The following is a 22335-nucleotide window of genomic DNA, read 5'->3' as shown; positions in this document are numbered from 1 at the left end:
TCAAAATAGAATAGAAAAGCACGTATCAGATGGTGACATAGGCAATTGCGAGGGTGAATTTTCCTCATAATACTGTGACACAGAGGAAAAATAAATGACCAGCAAAAAGTAAGCCTTAAAACCAACAAGAAAGTGCTGATGTTAAATAGAGGTGAATTCTCAGTCCAGATATGTCTGTTCAAGTTATTACGACCATAAAATGTTGAATTCTTCCTCTTTTTCATGATTCAGAGCAGCTACATATATTGACCACATGTATTCAAATTACAAGCACCAGTGAAATGTGCATCATAAAATTGTATATTATGTGCTTTTGGCATTAAGAAAAGCCAGGAGACACAATGTAACTCACGCTAGAAACCTATTCTATAAAGAACATCACATTGATTAAATGAATTCTCCATAAACAACTTACTTCCCTTTCCTCTTCTCCGTCATCATCCTCTAAATCTTGTTCCCCCCTCTCTATGGGAGTAGAGAGTGCAGATGCTCTAGTTGAGCGCCCACGACGTTCCTTCCGTTCCTTTATTTCAAGCAATTTTGACTCGGCCGCTTTTGTGCGTTTGAACCGAGCAATCTGAAGTAAATCCCAAGTATTAGATGCAGAGGAGTACTATCACTTATTCAACAAATGGAACTATGAAGTTCAATGAAACATGTCCGAGGAAGAATGCCAACCTTCTTAGCTCTTTGATCAGCAGATGAATTGCTCCTTGATTGCATAGATGATTCCAGTTCATCTTCTGGTACTAGCTCCATAGCTTCACAAAATGAAATAAATTCCTAGAATATGGCCAAATGAAAATTCGACATTCAAAAAATTATCAATAGCTTCCTTGAGCACATTGCCTTATCGTGTGACCAAAATCTAAAACTAGTACCTTTAGCCTGGCTAGTGAAGCTTTAAGAATCTGAATCCGGTTCTCCTGTGAATTTTTTTCTGTTAGCTCACCGAGATAATATGGAACCTGCATCAAAGACCATGAGTTAAATACTTTTAAATGATAACTTTCAGACACGACCAATACATCAGATTATCACAGAAACGAAAATCAGCTCACGTTTTTTTTATCACATTTGCAAGAAAGTGAGTTTAAAGATTAAAGCGGAAAACAAAACCAGAACATTCATCCATTTAGATTACTTTGCCTTTCATGAAGATTAAAAAAATATTCAACACCTACATGAAGATATTTGAGGTTGTTAGTACTGATATCATCCTTCGTCTCATTAGATGAAAATAACCCCAACTTTCCAATCATATCCTCGTATTTCCTCAAAAGCTCGCAACCGTTTCTCACAGTTTCCTGACAATAATTATTAAAAATGAAACAAATACATGAAATAATACTCAAAGAAAAAGATAGCAGAATATAACATACATCTAATACACAGTCACTCTAAAACCTGTTCGATTGAAGAATCGGAGGCGATTTGGTGAATCTTTTGAGCCTGCTCGAATAGAATCAGCAACGTAATGTCCTCCGTCTGTAATTCCACAAAGCTGATTAGGTTTTGTCACTCAAGTTCTGAAATTGAATACGCGAATTTCTATCTATTCTATTTTACTAGAGTGCCGTGAATATGAGAAGCCCTAGGTGGATTTAAAGAGAAGCTTTCTCTCATTCGTTTGGGCCTAGGCCCAGCGCATTTCCATTGTGATTGCATTCTAAATGGGCTAGGCTTTTGATAAAAAAAAAAAACCCAAGTACTATTTGGGGATTGTGATGTGTTTATATATATAGGTAAGGGTGGCACCTCAATTCTTGAGGTGTCTTACCCAGCTCTGTAGTCCAACATATAAGCATTTATATTTATCTCAAGATCAATTAATCATATGTTCATATTTGTTTAGGTCTTATTTAATAATTTAATTTTAAAAGCCATAATATTTTGGTTATAGTAATTTTTTATTTACTTTTATATTTGTAGTCTATTTCAAGTTGACATTATGCTTAACAAAGTAAAAAAAATATGGAAAAACAAAGAATTTATAAAATTGAAAATAGTTAAGGAAAATATTGAGTTGGTATTAAAATAGGAGAATTTTAATAACAAGTCTCGAATTGGACATAACGTATATGTTCATCTTAAAATTTAATCATAGATCTACTCCATAAATTTGTTATCATAAATTCGAAAAAAGAACATCCATAAATAAATCAGGGTAGTGGTTGTAAGGGTGCCTCACTTAATGATATAGTTGACGCTAATGGTTTTACGAACGCGACAACTTTAACTTAAATATTAGTTGTAATATGAATCATTAAACAATCGGTAAGAGCATTTAAAATATTAGTGTCATCAAAGAGCTTTGAAAACTCGTTAATGTAGATAGGATTTCAATAGATATAACATTTTTTACTTGAGAATTTAGTTGATGTATTTATGAATTTTGTAACTTCGAGTTTTTAAGATATTTAAATATGATAATCAATTTAATTCACAAGATAGATGAATAGATGATTACATCGAGAGACTAACAAAAGAAATCAAAGTATATGAATAGACAAGAAGGATGATAACAACTCATTTTTGTAAATATAATTTTGATATTTCAAACATCAACGAACATGTCACAAAAATTTAATGTTTCTCACAATATGTTTGTGCGCGACGATAACATAACTGTCAACAAATGCATCCGAACTCCAAGTAAACAACCAATTTGTTCTCGTTACTTAAACCGAATCATGGTGTTAGTAAAGGAGATTACAAATAGTTGTGTTGTTCAAACATACGGGTTCTTCCCATGAATTCAAGTTCCGAGGAACACATTTGTGCACTTTTTATTTGCACCATTTGGTCTCGTCTACATAATTTAATTCAAAAAGTCATATTTTTGTCACTCTTTCTACATAGTTTCATTCAAAAAAGCTCAAATTTAGGAGCACATTCTGTTTCTCCTTTTAAAAAAAAAATATTTACTGAGAACACTCTTTATGTTTTTGTATCGCTGATTAGCAATGGTCTGAACAATTAGAGCTTGTACCATATTAAAATTTATATTCAAGTGATTAGTAAATAATTAATTTTTTTAAAGCAACGCATAACACTTCATCAACTGATAATCATATCTACAATTATATCCTTTGTGCAAAATAGAGGAATTAAGTCTCAGAAATCAGGAGTAGAAAAAAAACGGAAGGATTAGCGACGGTTTTAGTAAAACCGTTGCTCAAATAGCGACGGTTTTTATATCCCGTCGTTATATAGCGGCGACCGTTTAATTAAACCCGTCGCTATAATAGCGACTGTCTTATTAAAGTCGTCGCTATATTAGCGACGGTTTACAATACACCATTGCTATTATTGCGACTGTTCCACAAACCCATCGCCATTTTGTGCGATTGGTATTTTACACGTCACCACGTGCGACGGTCTTGTATCCTACCGTCGCTATTATAGCGACAAATTTTCATAAACCGTCGCTTAATTTAATAGACGACGGTTTTAATAAAAAAAGTCGCTAAAGGGGAGGTTTGGGCAAGGTAAAAACGCGACGGTTTTCTTGCACAAACGGTCGCCGATTTAGATCGGCGACGGTTTGCCTTTTACCGTCGCTAATTTAGCGACGGGTCTTTTTTACCCGTCGCTATATAGCGACGGGTTTTAAAAATCCGTCGCTATAGTTCTTTATATACCGAGCTTCGCGAACATTTTCTAAAACGATTTTTCACCTCTATCCGGTAGTAGCGAAACTTTATCCATTTTTTCAAAGTTTCGATTTTTTTGTTTTGTACTAAAAATTTTTCTTAAAATATTTTGTAGATTTCCTCGTCGGTGCGATCTTCCGTTACATAAAGCTGCATGTCTTCATGCAAATTAGGGTAAAGTTTTTTTTTTTTACAGAAAATTTATTAGTAGTTTTTTTAGTGCGATATTCCGTTCGTAATTTTTTTATATGAATTTTATGTATAAACACCGTCGCTACTTAAGCGTCGGTTTTTTTAAAAAACCGTCGATTAATATAGCGACGGATTTAAAATCACCGTCGCTTAATATAGCGACGGTTTAATATAAAACCGTCGCAAATATAGCGACGACGTTCTTCATAAAAACCGTCACTATATAACAACGGGAGTTGAACAACCGTCGCTTTTTGAATGCGATGACGCCTCCTGTTACGGTTAGCCAAACTGTCGTTAAAACCGTCGCCTTACCCTTTTGGCAACGGTGTTGGATAATTAACCTGAGAGTTGTATATATGGGCTTGGACAACCCTCCCCCCTTGAGCTAGCTTTTGGGGTTGAGTTAGGTCCAAGTTCCAATCTTAACATGGTATCAGAGCCCGGGTTCCACCGTTATGTATTGGACTGTCTAAACCGTCGCTAATCCAATTTTTTTTGTAGTGACCATTAGATATTAATTTTCCACAGACGTTAGGCTTTTGAATTTAACCATGATTATTGAATTATAATGCAAGCAAATTAAACAAATTCGATGATTAGGTCCCATGTTTTGTTCTGGTAAACAAGTTTAACTCCCACAATGTACGTTCATGGAATCTGTAGAAGAAAAATAATTTTGAATTGGCTGAAATGACACTATAATATTAAAAGAAATCTGATTTTGAAGTGGTGAACAAGATGCGACAATCTTGAACATAAATATATAAAAAAAAAATATACGGTTTTTACTCTCTCATATGTATTACACTTTATCCATAAACTACTTCATCTAGTACCGTACCATCCATCTAAGAAAAATTATACATGGAAACATACACTCACCTCTGCTGAATGAGAGGCAAAAGGAGCAGAGTTACTTTGGGTTTTTTAAAAATAATTTAATTTTAAAAAACTTTTTCAAAAATAATTAAAAAAAACATTTTCAAAATTACTGTAATTTGCGCTCCGTGACAGCGTCCGCGCTTACGAAGCGCGGACGGTGGTCCATGTCAGCAGCATATTATTTTAGCGACGGAATTTATAATACAACCGTCGCTAATTTGCAACGGTTTTAGAATACAACCATTAGCGCGGACGGTGGTCCATGTCAGCAGCATATTCTTATGAAATTATGCGTTTTTAGCGACGGTTGTATATGCATTTAGCGACGGTTTATAACCTGTCGCTAATTAGCGACGGTTTACAACCGTCGCTAATTCAATTTCAGCGACTGTTTTATTATAAATTCCGTCGCAAATTAGCGACGGTTGTATTATAAATTCCGTCGCTAAAATAATATGCTGCTGACATGGACCACCGTCCGCGCTTCGTAAACGCGGACGCTGCTCCACGTCAGCAGCGTCCGCGCTCACGGAGCGCGGATTACAGTAGTTTTGAAAATGTTTTTTTTTAAATTATTTTTGAAAAAGTTTTTTAAAATTAAATTATTTTTAAAAAAACCCAGTTACTTTAAAATTTACAAACAAACAATTATACAGCACACAACCATAAAAAAACTTCATCATTGTTACCATACATGCACTGAATTTCAAGTTCTTATGGCATAATCACAATATTGAGGCATAGATAACTCATAAAAAGCTTGCATTGTTCACCATAAATGACTAACAGATTATGTAAACATGAATTCAATCTTGTAAGTTACGCTGCCAGAGCCGAGCTGGCGTGCATCTTTGGCTACAAAGGAGAAACAACATGTAACAGTTGATCATCCGTCTCTTAAAGCTAAGGTAATTTAAATCTGCAGGGAAAATAAAAGGTTTTGAAAGTTTGCAGGAAGCCAAATCATGAAAGACCGAAGTTTCATGGTCCACCTGACACCGTTGGATCATTCCGTTGTATATTTTTTCTTTTATGGAATATGAAGGATGCGACGGTGTGGGATGGAAAATGACTAATCCAGTTGATCCGAGTTCAATATAGAATTTCCTTCCGAACAAGAGCAATGAAACTCACCAGTAACATCTTATCCATATGCCATTCAAACAACATATATATATGTATAACCTGATCGATCTTGGAACGAGATACAGGGCAGCCCCATTTCTTGGCCTTAATTCCATTCAAACAAGACATGCACCCAGCCATGTGCCCACATGGGACACAAGCTCCCTCCAGTGGAGCGTGTAGGCATAATATTGTACAAGATATAGAAACCACACCATTTTCATACATTTCACCTGTACTACCAGAAATGGAAAGCCCAGATGGTGGAGATAATTTGACAGGGCTAGTGTCGATTGACAAGTCTCCTTAGTTCCCCATCGCTTGGGGTTCTCTTAAAAAAAGCATATCAACGGAAAAAATCTGCTTCGCTTGATGGATCTCATTAAGAGTTTACATAAAACAACATATTCATATCGTAAAGGAACCAGATATGGTAGACAATATACACTGTTAATGTCTATCCAGGTCTTATAAAAAATCAACAATACTCATTAAAATTGTGTTTAAATAATCTGGCGATCAAGAACGACGCAAAAGGGAAAAAAATAACTCAATAACACGGCCGACTACGATATCAACAATTTCAGGCTTGTACCTACGACGAAATGAAACACACAGATAAGAATACAATTCTCGAGATCAAACTTTTCAGGTGAAAAACAACAATGAAACCTGGCTCTCGACGTCCTAACATAATTTCTTGAAGAAATAGGCAGGTGTATTAACTGCTGGGGTAGTAATTGTGTCAGTAACAATACCACGGCCCAATCTTTCACCTGGACACATTAATGTAAACATCAAAAGAAAGTACAATCCACGACGATCAACAAAAGCAATTCTACGAAATCCATCTTGGATTTGGACGTTCAACAAATAGTGCAAAAGAGTTCTTACAATGCCACAGACAATTTTCCTGAATAATCAATATACCGAGAATTTTTTTAAAATTATCAGGCATCGGAAAAACTGTTTTACTTCCAAATATGTTTCACAATAATCAAGAAAATAAAAATATGCTAGAAGAAACACACAAATGAGATTTCATAACCGAGAAGTCAAGTAAAGAAAAAGCGAAATCAAAGAATATGCTGAATTAATTAAAACCATACCGGCATGAATCGCGACGCTACCATCCAAATTCAAAAAGGAAGCGTATTTGAAAGGACGCGACCTCAAATCGTACATTTTCCCGATCAAAAGTAGTATTTTCAGCCACAATCACCTCGTCAACCGGCGCGGAGGCGGCCACAACCGCAGCAACGACAGCCTTAGCTGCGGGCTTGAAATCCAAGTCACCCTGGTCGTTCAGCCACGAAGCAGCCACAACCTGCGCCACACCAATGTTGCTACAGTTCCGTCGCGCCTTGTTGCTCAGCTGCCTAACGAAATTTGGTGGGAATTTCTAAATCCTCGAGGAAAGTCCGTAGACCGACATCGCGCCGTGGAGCATCGGAGGCTTGATTTTCCTACCGGACGGTGCAGCAGTCCGCGTGCAATCAAGATCGGAGCGGCACTCGAAGGCCGGAAACGCCATTGCGTAGCTTGAGATGGCCGGTAGGGCTCGAAATGGAAGATTAGCCGATTATTGAGTATATCGAGCAGGAGACGCGATACTCGTCTCTCCTCTTTATATGCATAAAAGAAAATAAAAGAGAAAACCGAATGCTGTAGGTGACACAAGCGTGGTTTATTGACAGCACAGACTTCTGCTGTGTTGGAGAAAGAATGGTAGGCCACGTGTATTTTAGATGACTGAAAACCGTACAAAAACAGGCCCATTTCAATTTATTCATGCTTTCATATATATTATGTAGATTAAGGCTGAGCACCTTATAAAAACTGCCAAGGAGGACACTAATTTATTTATTTCCTTTTTGCCCCTGATCATCTTTGTTTAATTTGATCCAACATCTTTCAGCCCATAACCCCCCATCGGCCCACGGGCAAACCACTGCTCTTACGCGATCAAGCGATCAATCCCATTTCCCCTTCTCCGTAAAAAACCTCAGATCAAATATTTCACCGTCTCTTCTACAATCCCATTTTGTTCTTTTTTCACAAAAAGATTATTGGAAAAAAAAAAGAAAGAAGAAGAGATCTAACAGGAGTGAGGGTTCGTGACAAAGGCACAAGTCTTGAAGAAATCAATAATGAAACATTGGATCTGGTACAATTGTTTTCCCAGTTTGATTCTTGATTATTCAACGAAATCTTGAAGTGGGATTTATGATTTTTTGTTTTGTTTCTGCTTCGAATTGAATCTATGACGAAAATCCGATGATTTTCCCTGTTATTTCATTATTGCGTTTCCTGGAGATTCGTTTTATTTGCAATTTGGGGATTGAATTTTAGTGGAAAGGTTTTTTTAATCACGTGATTCCATAAAAAAAGGTGTGAATTCATATCACCAAAAAGTTTAATCCCTTATTTTTAACCTGTGAGTTGAAAATTCTGAAAGATTTTAGCTTTGCTGACTTAAACAAGAGTTTTTTTGGAAGGAAAAAAAATTTCGCATCCTTTTATATATAAACACAATTAACCAAAGAATAATCTATGGATTCAGTACCCACCTTTTCCTTTAAATCAGTGTTTACTTTCATAAGTTTTGCCTCCTGCGTCATAAAACAATTAGGGTAGCCAATTATCAAGCATCACAAATAAATAGATTATTATTGATCCTTGATCTCATTTAATATCTGTTGTTTTAGCTGATGGATCTGTTCTTGAAATAAAGCATTCTGGCCAAATAAAAAATAAAAAAAATAAATAGAATTCCAGATTTCATCCATATAATAAACTATGATCAATGCAAAGGAAGTTGAATCAACTATGCATGTCACATTATGGTTCATACAATTAAATGTAATTGAATATAAAAACATATATTATAGCATATGTACTAGACGATTACCACAGCCGAATACATGAATGATAACTCAAATTGATATTGTTATGAAACGAAAACAAATCGATACTGTAACTAATGGATATGGATTTTATACACAATGACATTAACGAGATCACCTTCCTAGCCCTAATTTTGCTTAAAATTTTTCCCAACTGTTCTTCCACATGTACTAACTCTTTAATAGAACACGAATCTATATTTTCTCCCAAGAGTTTTCTGCAAATATTTGTGCAATCATTAGATGCTTTGCTTTCAAGTTTCCGTATGATTTTTCCATACCCCCTCATTAATTGATTTTATATTGATTGCAAACAGATTATACTAGCAACCATAACCTACTGACTCCTTTATCGAGATAGCAGAAGGCTCAATCGAACTCACCATTGACCGAATTACTCATCTGGAAGGCCAACAATCCAGGTAAGAATCGGCTACACATGTTTGATAAGTTGCAAATTCAAATGGAGTTTTACTTCACTGTCTTAACAAGGAAAAGTAGTACAAAAGAAATCAAGAAAAAGGAACAATCCACACTGCATTCCAGAAGAGTAGAACTTTTAGTTTAAGGGATTTTCACCATAATTTTTTTATTCCAGTGCAGGACTCACCATTGACCGAATTACTCATCTGGAAGGCCAACAATCAAGGTAAGAATCGGATGTACATGTTTGATAAGTTGCAAATTCAAATGGAGTTTTACTTCACTGTCTTAACAAGGAAAAATAAGTACAAAAGAAATAAAAAAAAAGGAACAATCCACACTGCATTCCAGAAGAGTACAACTTTCAGTTTCAGGGATTTTCACCATAATTTTTCTATTCCAGTGCAGTTTGGACATCACAAGTTTAAATACATCACAGAAATGAACTAAACCGTTCATTATTCCTCTGATTTTGCATTCACTCGAGATAGAGCAATCAATGCTCCTTCACCTCAAAAAGGCCATCTGGACCTGCCTTCACAAAATGTATTTTAGATAGACAGTTTCACAGTAGAAGCATAAAAAAGGACTACTTTATTTTATAACATAAATGTCCCATTAAACTTTGCTCGGATGCACTTATTCAAGCATTGTGAGCGCGACCCACATGCTGAAATTCTATTCTGTTGAAAGGACAATAATAAGGCCTGATTGAATATTTGTAGTTGCAATTGAGACTCCACGAAACATGCTTTTCAGACTGATCGTGTTGATACTATCCCAAAGAAATAAAAAAAATCACACATCACACAGACACATGTACAATTACGTCAACCACTTCGATCTACAATAGGGGAATTTAGAACAAAGAGTAGGAAATACAAAGGAAGTCTGACGCTAATGATTAATAATAAGAAGTAGAAGAAGACGACACACAGAAAAAGCCCAAGGTTAGGATTCGTTTGATTCAACATAATGATCATTTAAAGATAGCTTGATACAATAGTTATGATTGAACTTAGAAAAGGTGTCCTTTGCGAAATCCTTCAATAAATAGATTACAAGAGTCTACCTCAATTATCCCATAATCATGGTTTTATAAATTTAAATTAAATATATGTTTTTGGTAATGTTGATAACATATACTTGGTAACTGCGACTGCTTCTGCTTGAATGTCCTTATTTCAAGGACAATCTTGGTTGTACTGTTCATTGGTTGTTTGAAACTCAAATAAAAAGTGAACTTAGGAAAATTCAATTTATTTGTCGATTGTCTTACTTATTGATGCTTTTCTTTATGATTATTTTTACTTCCTTCAGCATTTTGATACAATTGATGGCAACAATATTGTGCAATTTATGTATCTTGATCATATTTATTTTTGGTTTGGCTTCGCGAAATTCGCTTCAATCTTTCAAATGTTATATCTCAAAAATGTTTAAACTTTCTTTCCTTTGATTTTTTTGGTAAAAATCTTTCACACAAGACTTTCTTTCCTCTGCAATTTTTTCTTTGATGACTTCACGAATTTCGAATAACTTTTTCAAATAATGTAAGTTTACTTCCACTTAATCTCACTGGTTTTTCTTGGTTTTCATTTAACATGTAATGATGGTTTATACATTTTTTGGGTTATTATGTTATTTTATTTCTTGAGTCATTGCAACTTAAACATGTCTACACCAATATCTAAGAGTTGACTTCTAAATATTGTCAAAGGTTTAAATACTATTTAGCTTCAATTTCTTCCCCTTCTAAATATCGTCTACTTACAATATTTCGGTTTTTGGACACATAAAAGGAGTTTGCCAATTTCTACTTTATTTGTAATGTATTTATCGAAATCCTTGCAGTAGTTTATATTTTGTTTTGTCATATCGATTTTTTATAGCACACTTTAATAGATAGTTCTATTTATTTTGTTTGTTTATGTTGTACTATGTTATTATTCGATAAAATAAATAATTTCTTACTACGCTTGCCCAAAGAGTGTTTAGCTTATGCATAAAATGCTTAAAGATATCTACAACTGATTTTTTTTTTCCAATTTATTAAATGAACGTAGAAGATAAATTTTAGGTTTTGATATTCAATAAATTTTAGTGCGATGATATTCTCATGTTTTTAGACAATATTTTGACTATTTGTTTAATTATTTTAAATTGAATTCTATCATTGTTTCACATTAGATGATATTACTGTTTCAAAAAAATATTATTTTTTATGATCAACATCTATATCATTTAAGGTAACAAGTTGAGTTTGACCTATTTTTTTAAACTTTGGAATCTCTTGCTTTTCATGGATCAAGTACAAAATTTTTTACTGTCTTGGTGTTGTAAAACCATGAAGGTTTGATATATTAGCCTCATATATTCATGACACACGCAACGCGTGTGCTTCGGTGGCTAGTATTCGATCATACTTGATGGATTTTATTATTAGTTATTGAAATTACTAATAACTTATTATTAGTTATTGAAATCATATTCGATCATACTTGATGGATTTTATTATATGTACAATTTATGATGAAACCATGATGAGTAGGTCTTTTGTGAAACGCTTTCATGAATTTTTATCTGTGAGACATGCCAACCCTACCGATATTCACAATAAAAAGTAGTACTCTTAACATAAAAAGTAATAATTTTTCATGGATGACCCAAATAAGATATCTGTCTAGCAAAATACAACCGTGAGACCGTCTCACACAAGTTTTTGTATCACATATGGCCACATACACAATTTTTTTCTTTAGTAGAATCTCTAAATTTTTCAAAAAAAAAAAATATTTTACTTTGAATTTTTTAAATATATATGCACATAGTCAAATTAAAATGGTATTTGATTTTTTTACAAAGAAAATTTAAAATGGTATTTGCTCAAGAAAATATTAGCAATACATCCATATAGTTTTGGTTTATTATCGATTCAGTCTCTCATTTAGGTCGAGATGCCAAAACGGTCACCTTGTGTTTTTAATGTTGTCCGGTTAAATCTAGCATCAACGGACCCTCCAAAAAATCGAACCCAATTAAAACCCTTTAATAAAAGAACCCAAATTGAGATTCAATATTCACCCATTTGAAACCCTCGACCCTGATCTCCTCACGACCTCACCCACACATCGAATTCTCAGCCGGATATTCTAAACCGTAGCTTGTGAAATCGGCGAGGCAGCAAAAGCAAGAAACTTTGCGACTCAGCAGGTAAAATCGACCCTTAAACCTGAAAAATCGTATTAGATAGCTCACAAGTTTTTACATATCTAAAAAGTTGCTTAAATACAAAATTTAATTTCAATGAGAAAATGGAGACTACACGGTTGTACTCGAGGAGCTTGAAACTAGGATTTGTATGATTATGGCGATATGATACTGTAGTGACCCGTTCCAGAATCACCTACTAATCAAGAACTAAGCATGCTATTAACTTAATTAATAATAATCAGAGATAACAGCGGAAATATGGCCAACGACAATAGTTATACAACCCAATCGAAAACAGAACAACTCAAAACATATTCGGTACAACCATATCGAAATAGAATAGCACTGAAAACCAACCAGCTACTCACTGTCCTCCTCCTGCTCTTCCTGAGCCCTCCAACCTGAGGCCTGCCCCGTGGGAATGGGGTGTCCAAGATAAACAAAAACCGAGGACGTGAGCGATAAGAACGCCCAGTACAAAAGCATGAGTATACAAACCTATATGAAATGCACATGCTATGATATGATACCAGGGTAGTCAAGAAACAGGAGTAACAAAGGATCTCAAAATGCTCAGTCTAGAGGCGCCAAGTGGATAGTGCCGCGCGATACTCCTCTGGGTCACTGCATCCACTACAAGAACAGACGTGGACCTAAAATGTCCCGGATCACCGAAGCCCTCCCGACCCGTCGGCCACTGTGTACTCTCGGTGTCCATGCGTCCACAAGACAAGACAGGGCTGAGCGGCCCCACAAGATATAGCTTATCTCGAAAGAGATACAGCTCAACAGTAAAGGCTATCTCGAAGGAGATACGGCTCAACATGAAATGCAACATGCATCATACAGCGTGACATAATAGCATGCATCATATGACATATAATAATGCAGCAGATAATCATGCAACACATATAAGGATGTATACTCGACCAGGATATCTCGGATAGTACTTTCGTACCTCTATCACAGCAAGCCTAGCCTTACGCAACACCGCTAATCAGGTCTAGAACAAGCCTACGCATCAAAAGCATACCCAATGAACAATACTACCATGCTCAACTAGCAAAACCAGTACTACCAAAGGTTTAGGGTTTACCTTCGTCCGTCGACAGCCCTTTGATGTCGATTGCCTCGTAACTCAGGCGTCGCTACACTACCAATCCTGGCAGCTCTTGGCTATCGCTCGACCGACAACTAACCCTAGAAACCTTCCAAACCTCTCAAATATGAGACACAACTTCAAGAACTTGCAATGCAAAATGAGGAAATCCGAGCACTATTTATAGGCTATGTTCGGATCCACCGAACCCACTTCGGAACGTCCGAACTCCTACGTGTCCATCAGCTCTTGACACCTCATGATCGGATCCACCGAACCTACACTTCGGATCATCCGAACTTCTACGTGTCCATCGGCTCTTGACACCTCATGATCGGATCCACCGAGCATACACTTCGGATCATCCGAACTTCTACGTGTCCATCGGCTCTTGACACCTCATGATCGGATCCACCGAACCCACTTCGGATCGTCCGAACTCTTCGGTGCTACCGAACCATCTTCGGTCCGTCCGATCATGACCACGGTCAAAATTACACATTAAACCTTCTTAATTACCATTAATCCGTTAATTACCCAATTTGGAATTCGGGCTACTACAGATACATAAGTGCAACCATCAGAGGTGCATGTTTATGGTCGCTCCAACCCCTTTGGTGGAATCGGATTCCATAAGGAATGGAATAACCTGGTTCTCATCGTGTGTAGGGGAGGGAGAATCAGGGATTTTTTTAAGAAGGAGATCTGGGGATTTTGAGTCTCAATTTGGTGTATTTCCACCATATAATCAAACCCATTTTCACCCAAAAAAGGAGAAGAAAAAAAATCCAAACCCTCGAATTTCAGATTTTGAACGTTCATTAATTTACTTAGTCACATTCATTAATTAAATGAATTCTCAATAAACAACTTACTTCCCTTTCCTCTTCTCCGTCATCATCCTCTAAATCTTGTTCCCCCCTCTCTACGGGAGTAGATAGTGTAGATGCTCTAGTTGAGCGCCCACGACGTTCCTTCCGTTCCTTTATTTCAAGCAATTTTGACTCGGCCGCTTTTGTGTGTTTGAACCGAGCAATCTGAAGTAAATACCAAGTATTAGATGCAGACGAGTACTATCACTTATTCAACAAATGGAACTATGAAGTTCAATGAAACATGTCCGAGGAAGAATGCCAACCTTCTTAGCTCTTTGATCAGCAGATGAATTGCTCCTTGATTGCATAGATGATTCCAGTTCATCTTCTGGTACTAGCTCCATAGCTTCACAAAATGAAATAAATTCCTAGAATATGGCCAAATGAAAATTCGACATTCAAAAAATTATCAATAGCTTCCTTGAGCACATTGCCTTATCGTGTGACCAAAATCTAAAACTAGTACCTTTAGCTTGGCTAGTGAAGATTTAAGAATCTGAATCCTATTCTTCTGTGAATTTTTTTTTGTTAGCTCACCGAGATAATATGGAACCTGCATCAAAGACCATGAGTTAAATACTTTAAATGATAACTTTCAGACACAACCAATACATCAGATTATCACAGAAACGAAAATAATCTCACGTTTTTTTTATCACATTTGCAAGAAAGTGAGTGTAAGGATTTCGCAATACATACAAACCTGAAACCGTAAACTAACAATAAAAGGAGAAAAGGGAAGAAACAACCAAATACGTGGTTCAACCAGAAAAGGAACGCCGATCTACGTTCACAACGAGCTCAGACTCAAGCCAATGCACTACCGATCTCAGATATCTCGGTACTCTCTGTCACAAGATACCTCAGACATCAACGCACATGAACCCTAGTAAACACGGTCTCACAACCTGCTTCTCACAAGGAAGCGCAGACAAGAAAGCAATACCGCTAATGCCTGATGATCAAGATGATCAACCGGAGAGCCGATCAAACCCTAGGAGTACAGAGGAGAGGAGAGTATCCTTTTTGGGAAAGAAGGCGCACCAAGAGAAAACCAGAAGAATCGAGAGTGTTGAAAAAATTATATTTCCCCCAACCCAAGAGCCCAGGTAATATATAAGAGTTCTAAATGGGCTTAGGAAACGTACACAGTACACCACTTGGGCCCAAAGATGAAGCCAGCAAAAATATGGACTTGGGCTTCCATCCAGACCAGCAAGGTAGGAGACTTGGGCTTCGTTACTAACATACTCCACCTTGAGGCAGAAGTCTCCAATCTATCATCGATCCAAAATAGTGCATTAAATGGCTCATGAGTATCATCATCGCTCTTAAACCAGCCCGAGGTAGGAGATTATCCCATGCCCAGTAGATTAAGACAGTGTCTAAACTTAGGGGCTGGAACAATCTTAGTCCCCATGTCTGACGGGTTGTCCTCGGTGGGAACCTTCACAACCTTAACTTTACCTGCAGCAATCATGTCTCTAACATAGTGGAATTTTATATCTACATGCTTAGTCCTATCATGGTAAACAGGGTTCCGGCTAAGATGAATTGCACTTTGATTATCACATAGTACAGTAGGAGTATCAGAAATAACATCAATTTCAGATAGCAAACCATGTAGCCAAGCAGATTCTTTAATGCAATCACACATAGCAACATATTCAGCCTCAGTAGAGGATAAGGCTACTAAAGGCTGCAGCTGTGATTTCCAAGAAATACAACTATTCCCTAGCATGAAACAGTAAGCAGTGGTAGATTTCCTAGAGTCACGATCCCCAGCAAAATCAGAATCAACATAACCTTTAAGATTAAGGACATCTGACTTACCATAGACCAAACCAATATCCACTGAAGAATTAACATAATTCAAAACCCATTTCAAACCACGCCAGTGATCAATACCAGGATTAGACATGTATCTTGACAGCACTGATATAGCAAATGATAAATCAGGGCGAGTACAGATCATTGAATACATGAGAGATCCAATCAAATTGGCATAAGGCTTATCTTGCATTTTAGCTAACTCACTATCAGATTTAGGGCATTGACCCTTATGGAGTATAAAATGATTAGCTAATGGCAACTTAACAGGTTTAGTTTCAGTGTTACCAAACAGAGATACCACCTTCCTTAAGTAAGGTGTTTGATGCAGCTTTAGGTAATTCGTTTCCCTATCTCTTTCAATATACATCCCCAAAATCTTCTTAGCATGGCCAAGATCCTTCATGTCAAACACAGAGCTAAGAGAATTTTTCATATTAGTAATAAGAGACATAGACTTACTAATCAATAGCATGTCATCAACATATAACAGTAAATACAAAGGGATGTTATCAACAGATTTATAGTAGAAGCAGCTGTCATAGCTACTCCTTTTAAAGCCAATTCCAATCACAAATGAGTCAAACTTAATATACCATTGTCTAGGAGACTGTTTTAAGCCATACAATGACTTTTTCAGCAAACACACAAAATCAGGATGATCTTTATCAATAAAACCTTCAGGTTGAGCCATCACAATAGTCTCATTCAAATCACCATGCAAGAAGGCAGTGGTAACATCTAGTTGTTCAAGTTCAAGATCAAATTGGACAACAAAAGCAAGCATAATTCTAATGGTTTTGTATTTAACAACAGGGGAGAAAATCTCATTAAAGTCAATGCCTTCCCTTTGAGTGAATCCCTTAGCAACTAACCTAGCTTTAAATCTAGGTGGATCACTGGGATTCAGACCTTCTTTGATTTTAAACAACCATTTACATTGAACAACTTTCTGATTTTTAGGCTTTTGAACGAGCACCCAAGTTTTATTTTGTTTAAGAGACTCAAGCTCACTTATCATGGCATTCATCCACTGATTTTTGTCCTTAGACTCTATGGCTTCTTTATAGGTGTTTGGCTCAGAATACTGGACATTTTGAGCTGCTATGAGTGCTGTATAAACTAAATCAGCATAGGTGAATCTGGGGTTAGGTCTCCTAGCCCGGGGTTCCCTATCTCTAGTCAATTGATAGTTGTTTAACTCATCATGAACTAGTTCCTGAACCTCTACCTCATGGTCCACAGGTTCTTCACCATCATTAACCTCAGGTGTTGGGTTCTCATTATCCACAGCCTCATTATCCCTATGATGATTATCCCCTAAGGGAATGTCACCAAGAACAGCCCCTTGTTGAGTCTCCACCTCAAAAGGTGTAGTCTTAGCATCTCTCAAGTTCTCACTCTCTGGTTTAGCAGCATTGTCCTGCAGCTTACACGGAAAAGAGTCTTCATTAAAAATCACATCTCGGCTCACAATGATCTTGACACCTCTAGTGTTTCTATCCCACAATCTATATCCCTTAGTCCCATGTTGCTGTTGGTAGCCTAGAAAGACACACTTTAAGGATCTGGGATCCAGCTTACCATCTTTGGTGTGTGCATAGGCTGCACAGCCAAAGATCCTAAGGTGACTAAGGCTAGGTTTCCTGTTAGTCCATCGTTCTAAGGGAGTTTTGAAGGCTATAGAACTGTTAGGACTCCTATTGACAAGGTAGGTGGCAGTATATAGGGCTTCCCCCCAAAAGCCCCGAGGTAAACCAGCAGTAAACAACAAGCACCTAACCTTTTCTAATAGAGTTCTATTCATTCTTTCAGCAACACCATTTTGTTGTGGTGTGTTCCGAACAGTCCTATGTTTTAAAATACCATTTTCAGAACAAAACAAGTCAAACTCATTGTTACAAAACTCTAAGCCATTATCAGTTCTCAAAATCTTGACTTTACAGTCAGTTTGATTTTCCTCTAAGGTTTTCCAGCTTTTAAATTTTTCAAGAGCCTCATCCTTAGTTTTTAAAAGGAAGGTCCAAACATAACGAGTAAAATCATCCACAATACACAAGAAATACTTGTTATTACCATGTGAGGGACTCTTTTCAGGGCCCCTCAAATCAGCATGCACATATTCCAGTTTGGACTTAGATAAATGAGTACCCTTAATGAATTTAAACCTATGTTGTTTACCTAGCACACAAGTTTCACAAAAGGGAACTTCTGAAAAAGAATCTTTTCCTAGTACTCCACTGTTGTGGAGTACTTGAAGCCCCTTGTTGCTCATGTGTCCTAACCGAAGATGCCATCTTTGTGTATCTGCAGGATTAGTACTAACAACAGTATTTGCACAGGTATTTACATGAGAACCATTCAATATATACAGGCCAGAGACTTTTGAACCATACAAGATTAACTTGTCACCCTTATAAACATTCAATAAAGATTTTTCAGCTTTATAACAGCAACCTATATCATCTAGGGTACCAAGGGAGATCAGATTACGTTTCAAACAGGGGATATATCTCACATTAGTCAGCCTAATCTTCTTATTATTATCAAGACAGAGAAGTACATCACCAATTCCTTTAACTTTACAGGAATTGTTATTTCCCATGAACACCGTTTCATTACACGATTCATTCAAGTTCTCAAAGCAAGAAAGATTAGGAGACATGTGAAAAGAACAGCCAGAATCAAGAATCCAGCGGTCACTAATAGGAATATCAGAAACATTCAGAACCTCCTACACATCAGAATGACTTCCTGATATACAAGCAACATTAGACCCTTTAGTTTCCTTATCTTTTCCTTTTTGAGTAGAAAGAAACTTATAGCATTGTTTTTTAAGATGACCCTTTTTACCACAGAAGTGACAATTTCTAGTTTCTTTCTTCTTATTCTTCTTATCCTTTCCGGGTTTGTCATTAGAAATAGTTTCTACCTTATTGGTTTTAACAAACAGATTGTTCCCTGTTCTTTTCTGAGTCTTAAGTTCATGTTCTCTAGCCCTAAGCCCATTCACAACTAATTCAAGCTTAGGAACTACCCCAGTGTATTGCAAGGAGTCTTTAACAACCTGATATTTTTCAGGCAAAGAATTTAACAGAATCATAGCAAGGCTAGAATCATCAAGTTCTTGCTGAGTCCCTTTAAAGAGCAAAGTCAGTTTCAAAAATTCATCAAGATTATCATCAAGAGACTTAGAACTGTCCATTTTATAAGAAAACAGAGAACCCTTTAAATATATGAGATGAGAAGCAGATAGCGTGGTATATAGGGAATCGAGTTTACCCCAGATGGCTATGGGGTCATCACAGCCATCTACCTGTCTCAGGATGGCATCGGAAAGACTGAGAACAATAAGATTGTAAGCAATCTCATTGATCTCAGTCTTCTTTGCTTTCTGAGCATCGGACCACCTTTTCTCATCAACTTCTAGAGCAATCAGCACCTTGTTATAGGACAGTAGGGCCTTCATTTTCTTTTTCCAGGAACCGAAGTCCCCTTTTTCCATCAAATGGGAGTGTCTCAACTCTTGATGCCATGGCAGTGCCTCGCAAGCACCAAAAGACAAAACCAAAATTAAAGAGAACAAGACACTGTACACAGTAAGACTCACAGAACCGAACAAATCTTGGGACAAGAACTGAAACAAGAACAGTCAACCGGTAAAGAACTCATAAACGAGAATATCAACCAGTAAGGTACCGAAATCCTAGTTCTCAACGGAAGTCAAGAAACCGAACCAAGAAACCAAACCTGGCTCTGATACCACTGTAAGGATTTCGCAATACATACAAACCTGAAACCGTAAACTAACAATAAAAGGAGAAAAGGGAAGAAACAACCAAATACGTGGTTCAACCAGAAAAGGAACGCCGATCTACGTTCACAACGAGCTCAGACTCAAGCCAATGCACTACCGATCTCAGATATCTCGGTACTCTCTGTCACAAGATACCTCAGACATCAACGCACATGAACCCTAGTAAACACGGTCTCACAACCTGCTTCTCACAAGGAAGCGCAGACAAGAAAGCAATACCGCTACTGCCTGATGATCAAGATGATCAACCGGAGAGCCGATCAAACCCTAGGAGTACAGAGGAGAGGAGAGTATCCTTTTTGGGAAAGAAGGCGCACCAAGAGAAAACCAGAAGAATCGAGAGTGTTGAAAAAATTATATTTCCCCCAACCCAAGAGCCCAGGTAATATATAAGAGTTCTAAATGGACTTAGGAAACGTACACAGTACACCACTTGGGCCCAAAGATGAAGCCAGCAAAAATATGGACTTGGGCTTCCATCCAGACCAGCAAGGTAGGAGACTTGGGCTTCACTACTAACAGTGAGTTTAAAGATTAAAGCGGAAAACAAAACCAGAACATTGATCCATTTAGATTACTTTGCCTTTCATGAAGATTAAAAAAATATTCAACACCTACAAGAAGATATTTGAGGTTGTTAGTACTGATATCATCCTTCGTCTCATTAGATGAAAATAACCCCAACTTTCCAATCATATCCTCGCATTTCCTCAAAAGCTCGCAACCGTTTCTCACAGTTTCCTGACAATAATTATTAAAAATGAAACATATACATGAAATAATACTCAAAAGAAAAGATAGCAGAATATAACACACATCTAATACACAGTCACTCTAAAACCTGTTCGATTGAAGAATCGGAGGCGATTTGGTGAATCTTTTGAGCCTGCTCGAATAGAATCTGCAACGTAATGTCCTCCATCTGTAATTCCACAAAGCTGATTAGGTTTTGTCACTCAAGTTCTGAAATTGAATACTCGAATTTCAATCAGACAAGATTTCAAGAACTTTGTGTATGTGACTAAGTAAATTAATGAACGTTCAAAATTTGAAATTCGAGGGTTTAGATTTTTTTCTTCTCCTTTTTTTGGGTGAAAATGGGTTTGATGATATGTTGGAAATACGCCAAATTGAGACTCAAAATCCCCAGATCTCCTTCTTAAAAAAAATCCCTGATTCTCCCTCCCATACACACGATGAGAACCAGGTTATTCCATTCCTTATGAAATCCGATTCCACCAAAGGGGTTGGAGTGACCATAACCATGCACCTCTGATGGTTGCACTTTTGTATCATATCGCCATAATCATACAAATCCTAGTTTCAAGCTCCTCGGGTACAACCGTGTAGTCTCCATTATCTCATTGAAATTAAATTTTGTATTTAAGCAACTTTTTAGATATGTAAAAACTTGTGAGCTATCTAATACGATTTTTCAGGTTTAAGGGTCGATTTTACCTGCTGAGTCGCAAATTTTCCTGCTTCTGCTGCCTCGCCGATTTCACAAGCTACGGTTTAGAATCTCCGGATGAGAATTCGATGTGTGGGTGAGGTCGTGAGGAGATCAGGGTCGAGGGTTTCAAATGGGTGAATATTGAATCTCAATTTGGGTTTTTTATTAAAGGGTTTTAATTGGGTTCGATTTTTTGGAGTGTCCGTTGATGCTGGATTTAACCGGACAACTTTAAAAACACAAGGTGACCGTTTTGGCATCTCGACCTAAATGAGAGACTGAATCAATAATAATCCAAAACAATATGGATGTATTGCTAATATTTTCTTGAGCAAATACCATTTTAAATTTTCTTTGTAAAAAAATCAAATACCATTTTAATTTGACTATGTGCATATATATTAAAAAAATTCAAAGTAAAATATTTTTTTTTTGAAAAATTTAGAGATTCTACTAAAGAAACAAATTGTGTATGTGGCCATATGTGATACAAAAACTTGTGTGAGACGGTCTCACGGTTGTATTTTGTTAGACAGATATCTTATTTGGGTCATCCATGAAAAGTATTACTTTTTATGTTAATTTGTACTTGATCCATGAAAAGCAAGAGATTCCAAAGCTTAAAAAAATAGGTCCAACTCAACTTGTTACCTTAAATGATATAGATGTTGATCATAAAAAATAATATTTTTTTGAAACAGTAATATCATCTAATGTGAAACAATGATAGAATTCAATATAAAATAATTAAACAAATAGTCAAAATATTGCTTAAAAAACATGAGAATATCATCGAACTAAAATTTATTGAATATCAAAACCTAAAATTTATCTTCTACGTTCATTTAATAAATTGAAAAA

At 36.6% G+C, this 22335-nt stretch overlaps 1 protein-coding gene across 1 annotated transcript; it reads right to left on the bottom strand.

Moving 5' to 3' along the window:
* Positions 1–21674, bottom strand: LOC140816008 (PP2A regulatory subunit TAP46-like). Its single transcript, XM_073175075.1, has 7 exons — positions 21480–21674; positions 20863–20943; positions 20640–20762; positions 882–968; positions 679–783; positions 416–577; positions 1–72 (listed from the first exon to the last, which is right to left on the bottom strand). The coding sequence occupies exons 2-7, from the start codon at positions 20941–20943 to the stop codon at positions 1–3; spliced, it is 630 nt and encodes a 209-aa protein (XP_073031176.1). The 5' UTR covers positions 21480–21674.
* Between the last annotated feature and the right edge of the window lie 661 nt (positions 21675–22335).

The sequence above is a fragment of the Primulina eburnea genome, chromosome 16, assembly GCF_022965805.1.
Source record: "Primulina eburnea isolate SZY01 chromosome 16, ASM2296580v1, whole genome shotgun sequence".
NCBI classification, from domain to species: Eukaryota; Viridiplantae; Streptophyta; class Magnoliopsida; order Lamiales; family Gesneriaceae; genus Primulina; species Primulina eburnea.
Note: the sequence above shows the minus strand (reverse complement) of the source record. Positions and strands in the feature narration are given on the sequence as shown.

What these genes read in the sequence shown, in the direction of transcription:
- LOC140816008 (XM_073175075.1), bottom strand. Translation starts at nt 20,943, where the DNA reads ATGGAGGACATTACGTTGCAGATTCTATTCGAGCAGGCTCAAAAGATT. An exon ending in CTTCACTAGCCAGGCTAAAG is followed by an intron (nt 784 to 881) that starts GTACTAGTTTTA and finishes GCCATATTCTAG; the next exon opens with GAATTTATTTCATTTTGTGA. An exon ending in ACGGAGAAGAGGAAAGGGAA is followed by an intron (nt 73 to 415) that starts GTAAGTTGTTTA and finishes TCTGTGTCACAG; the next exon opens with TATTATGAGGAAAATTCACC.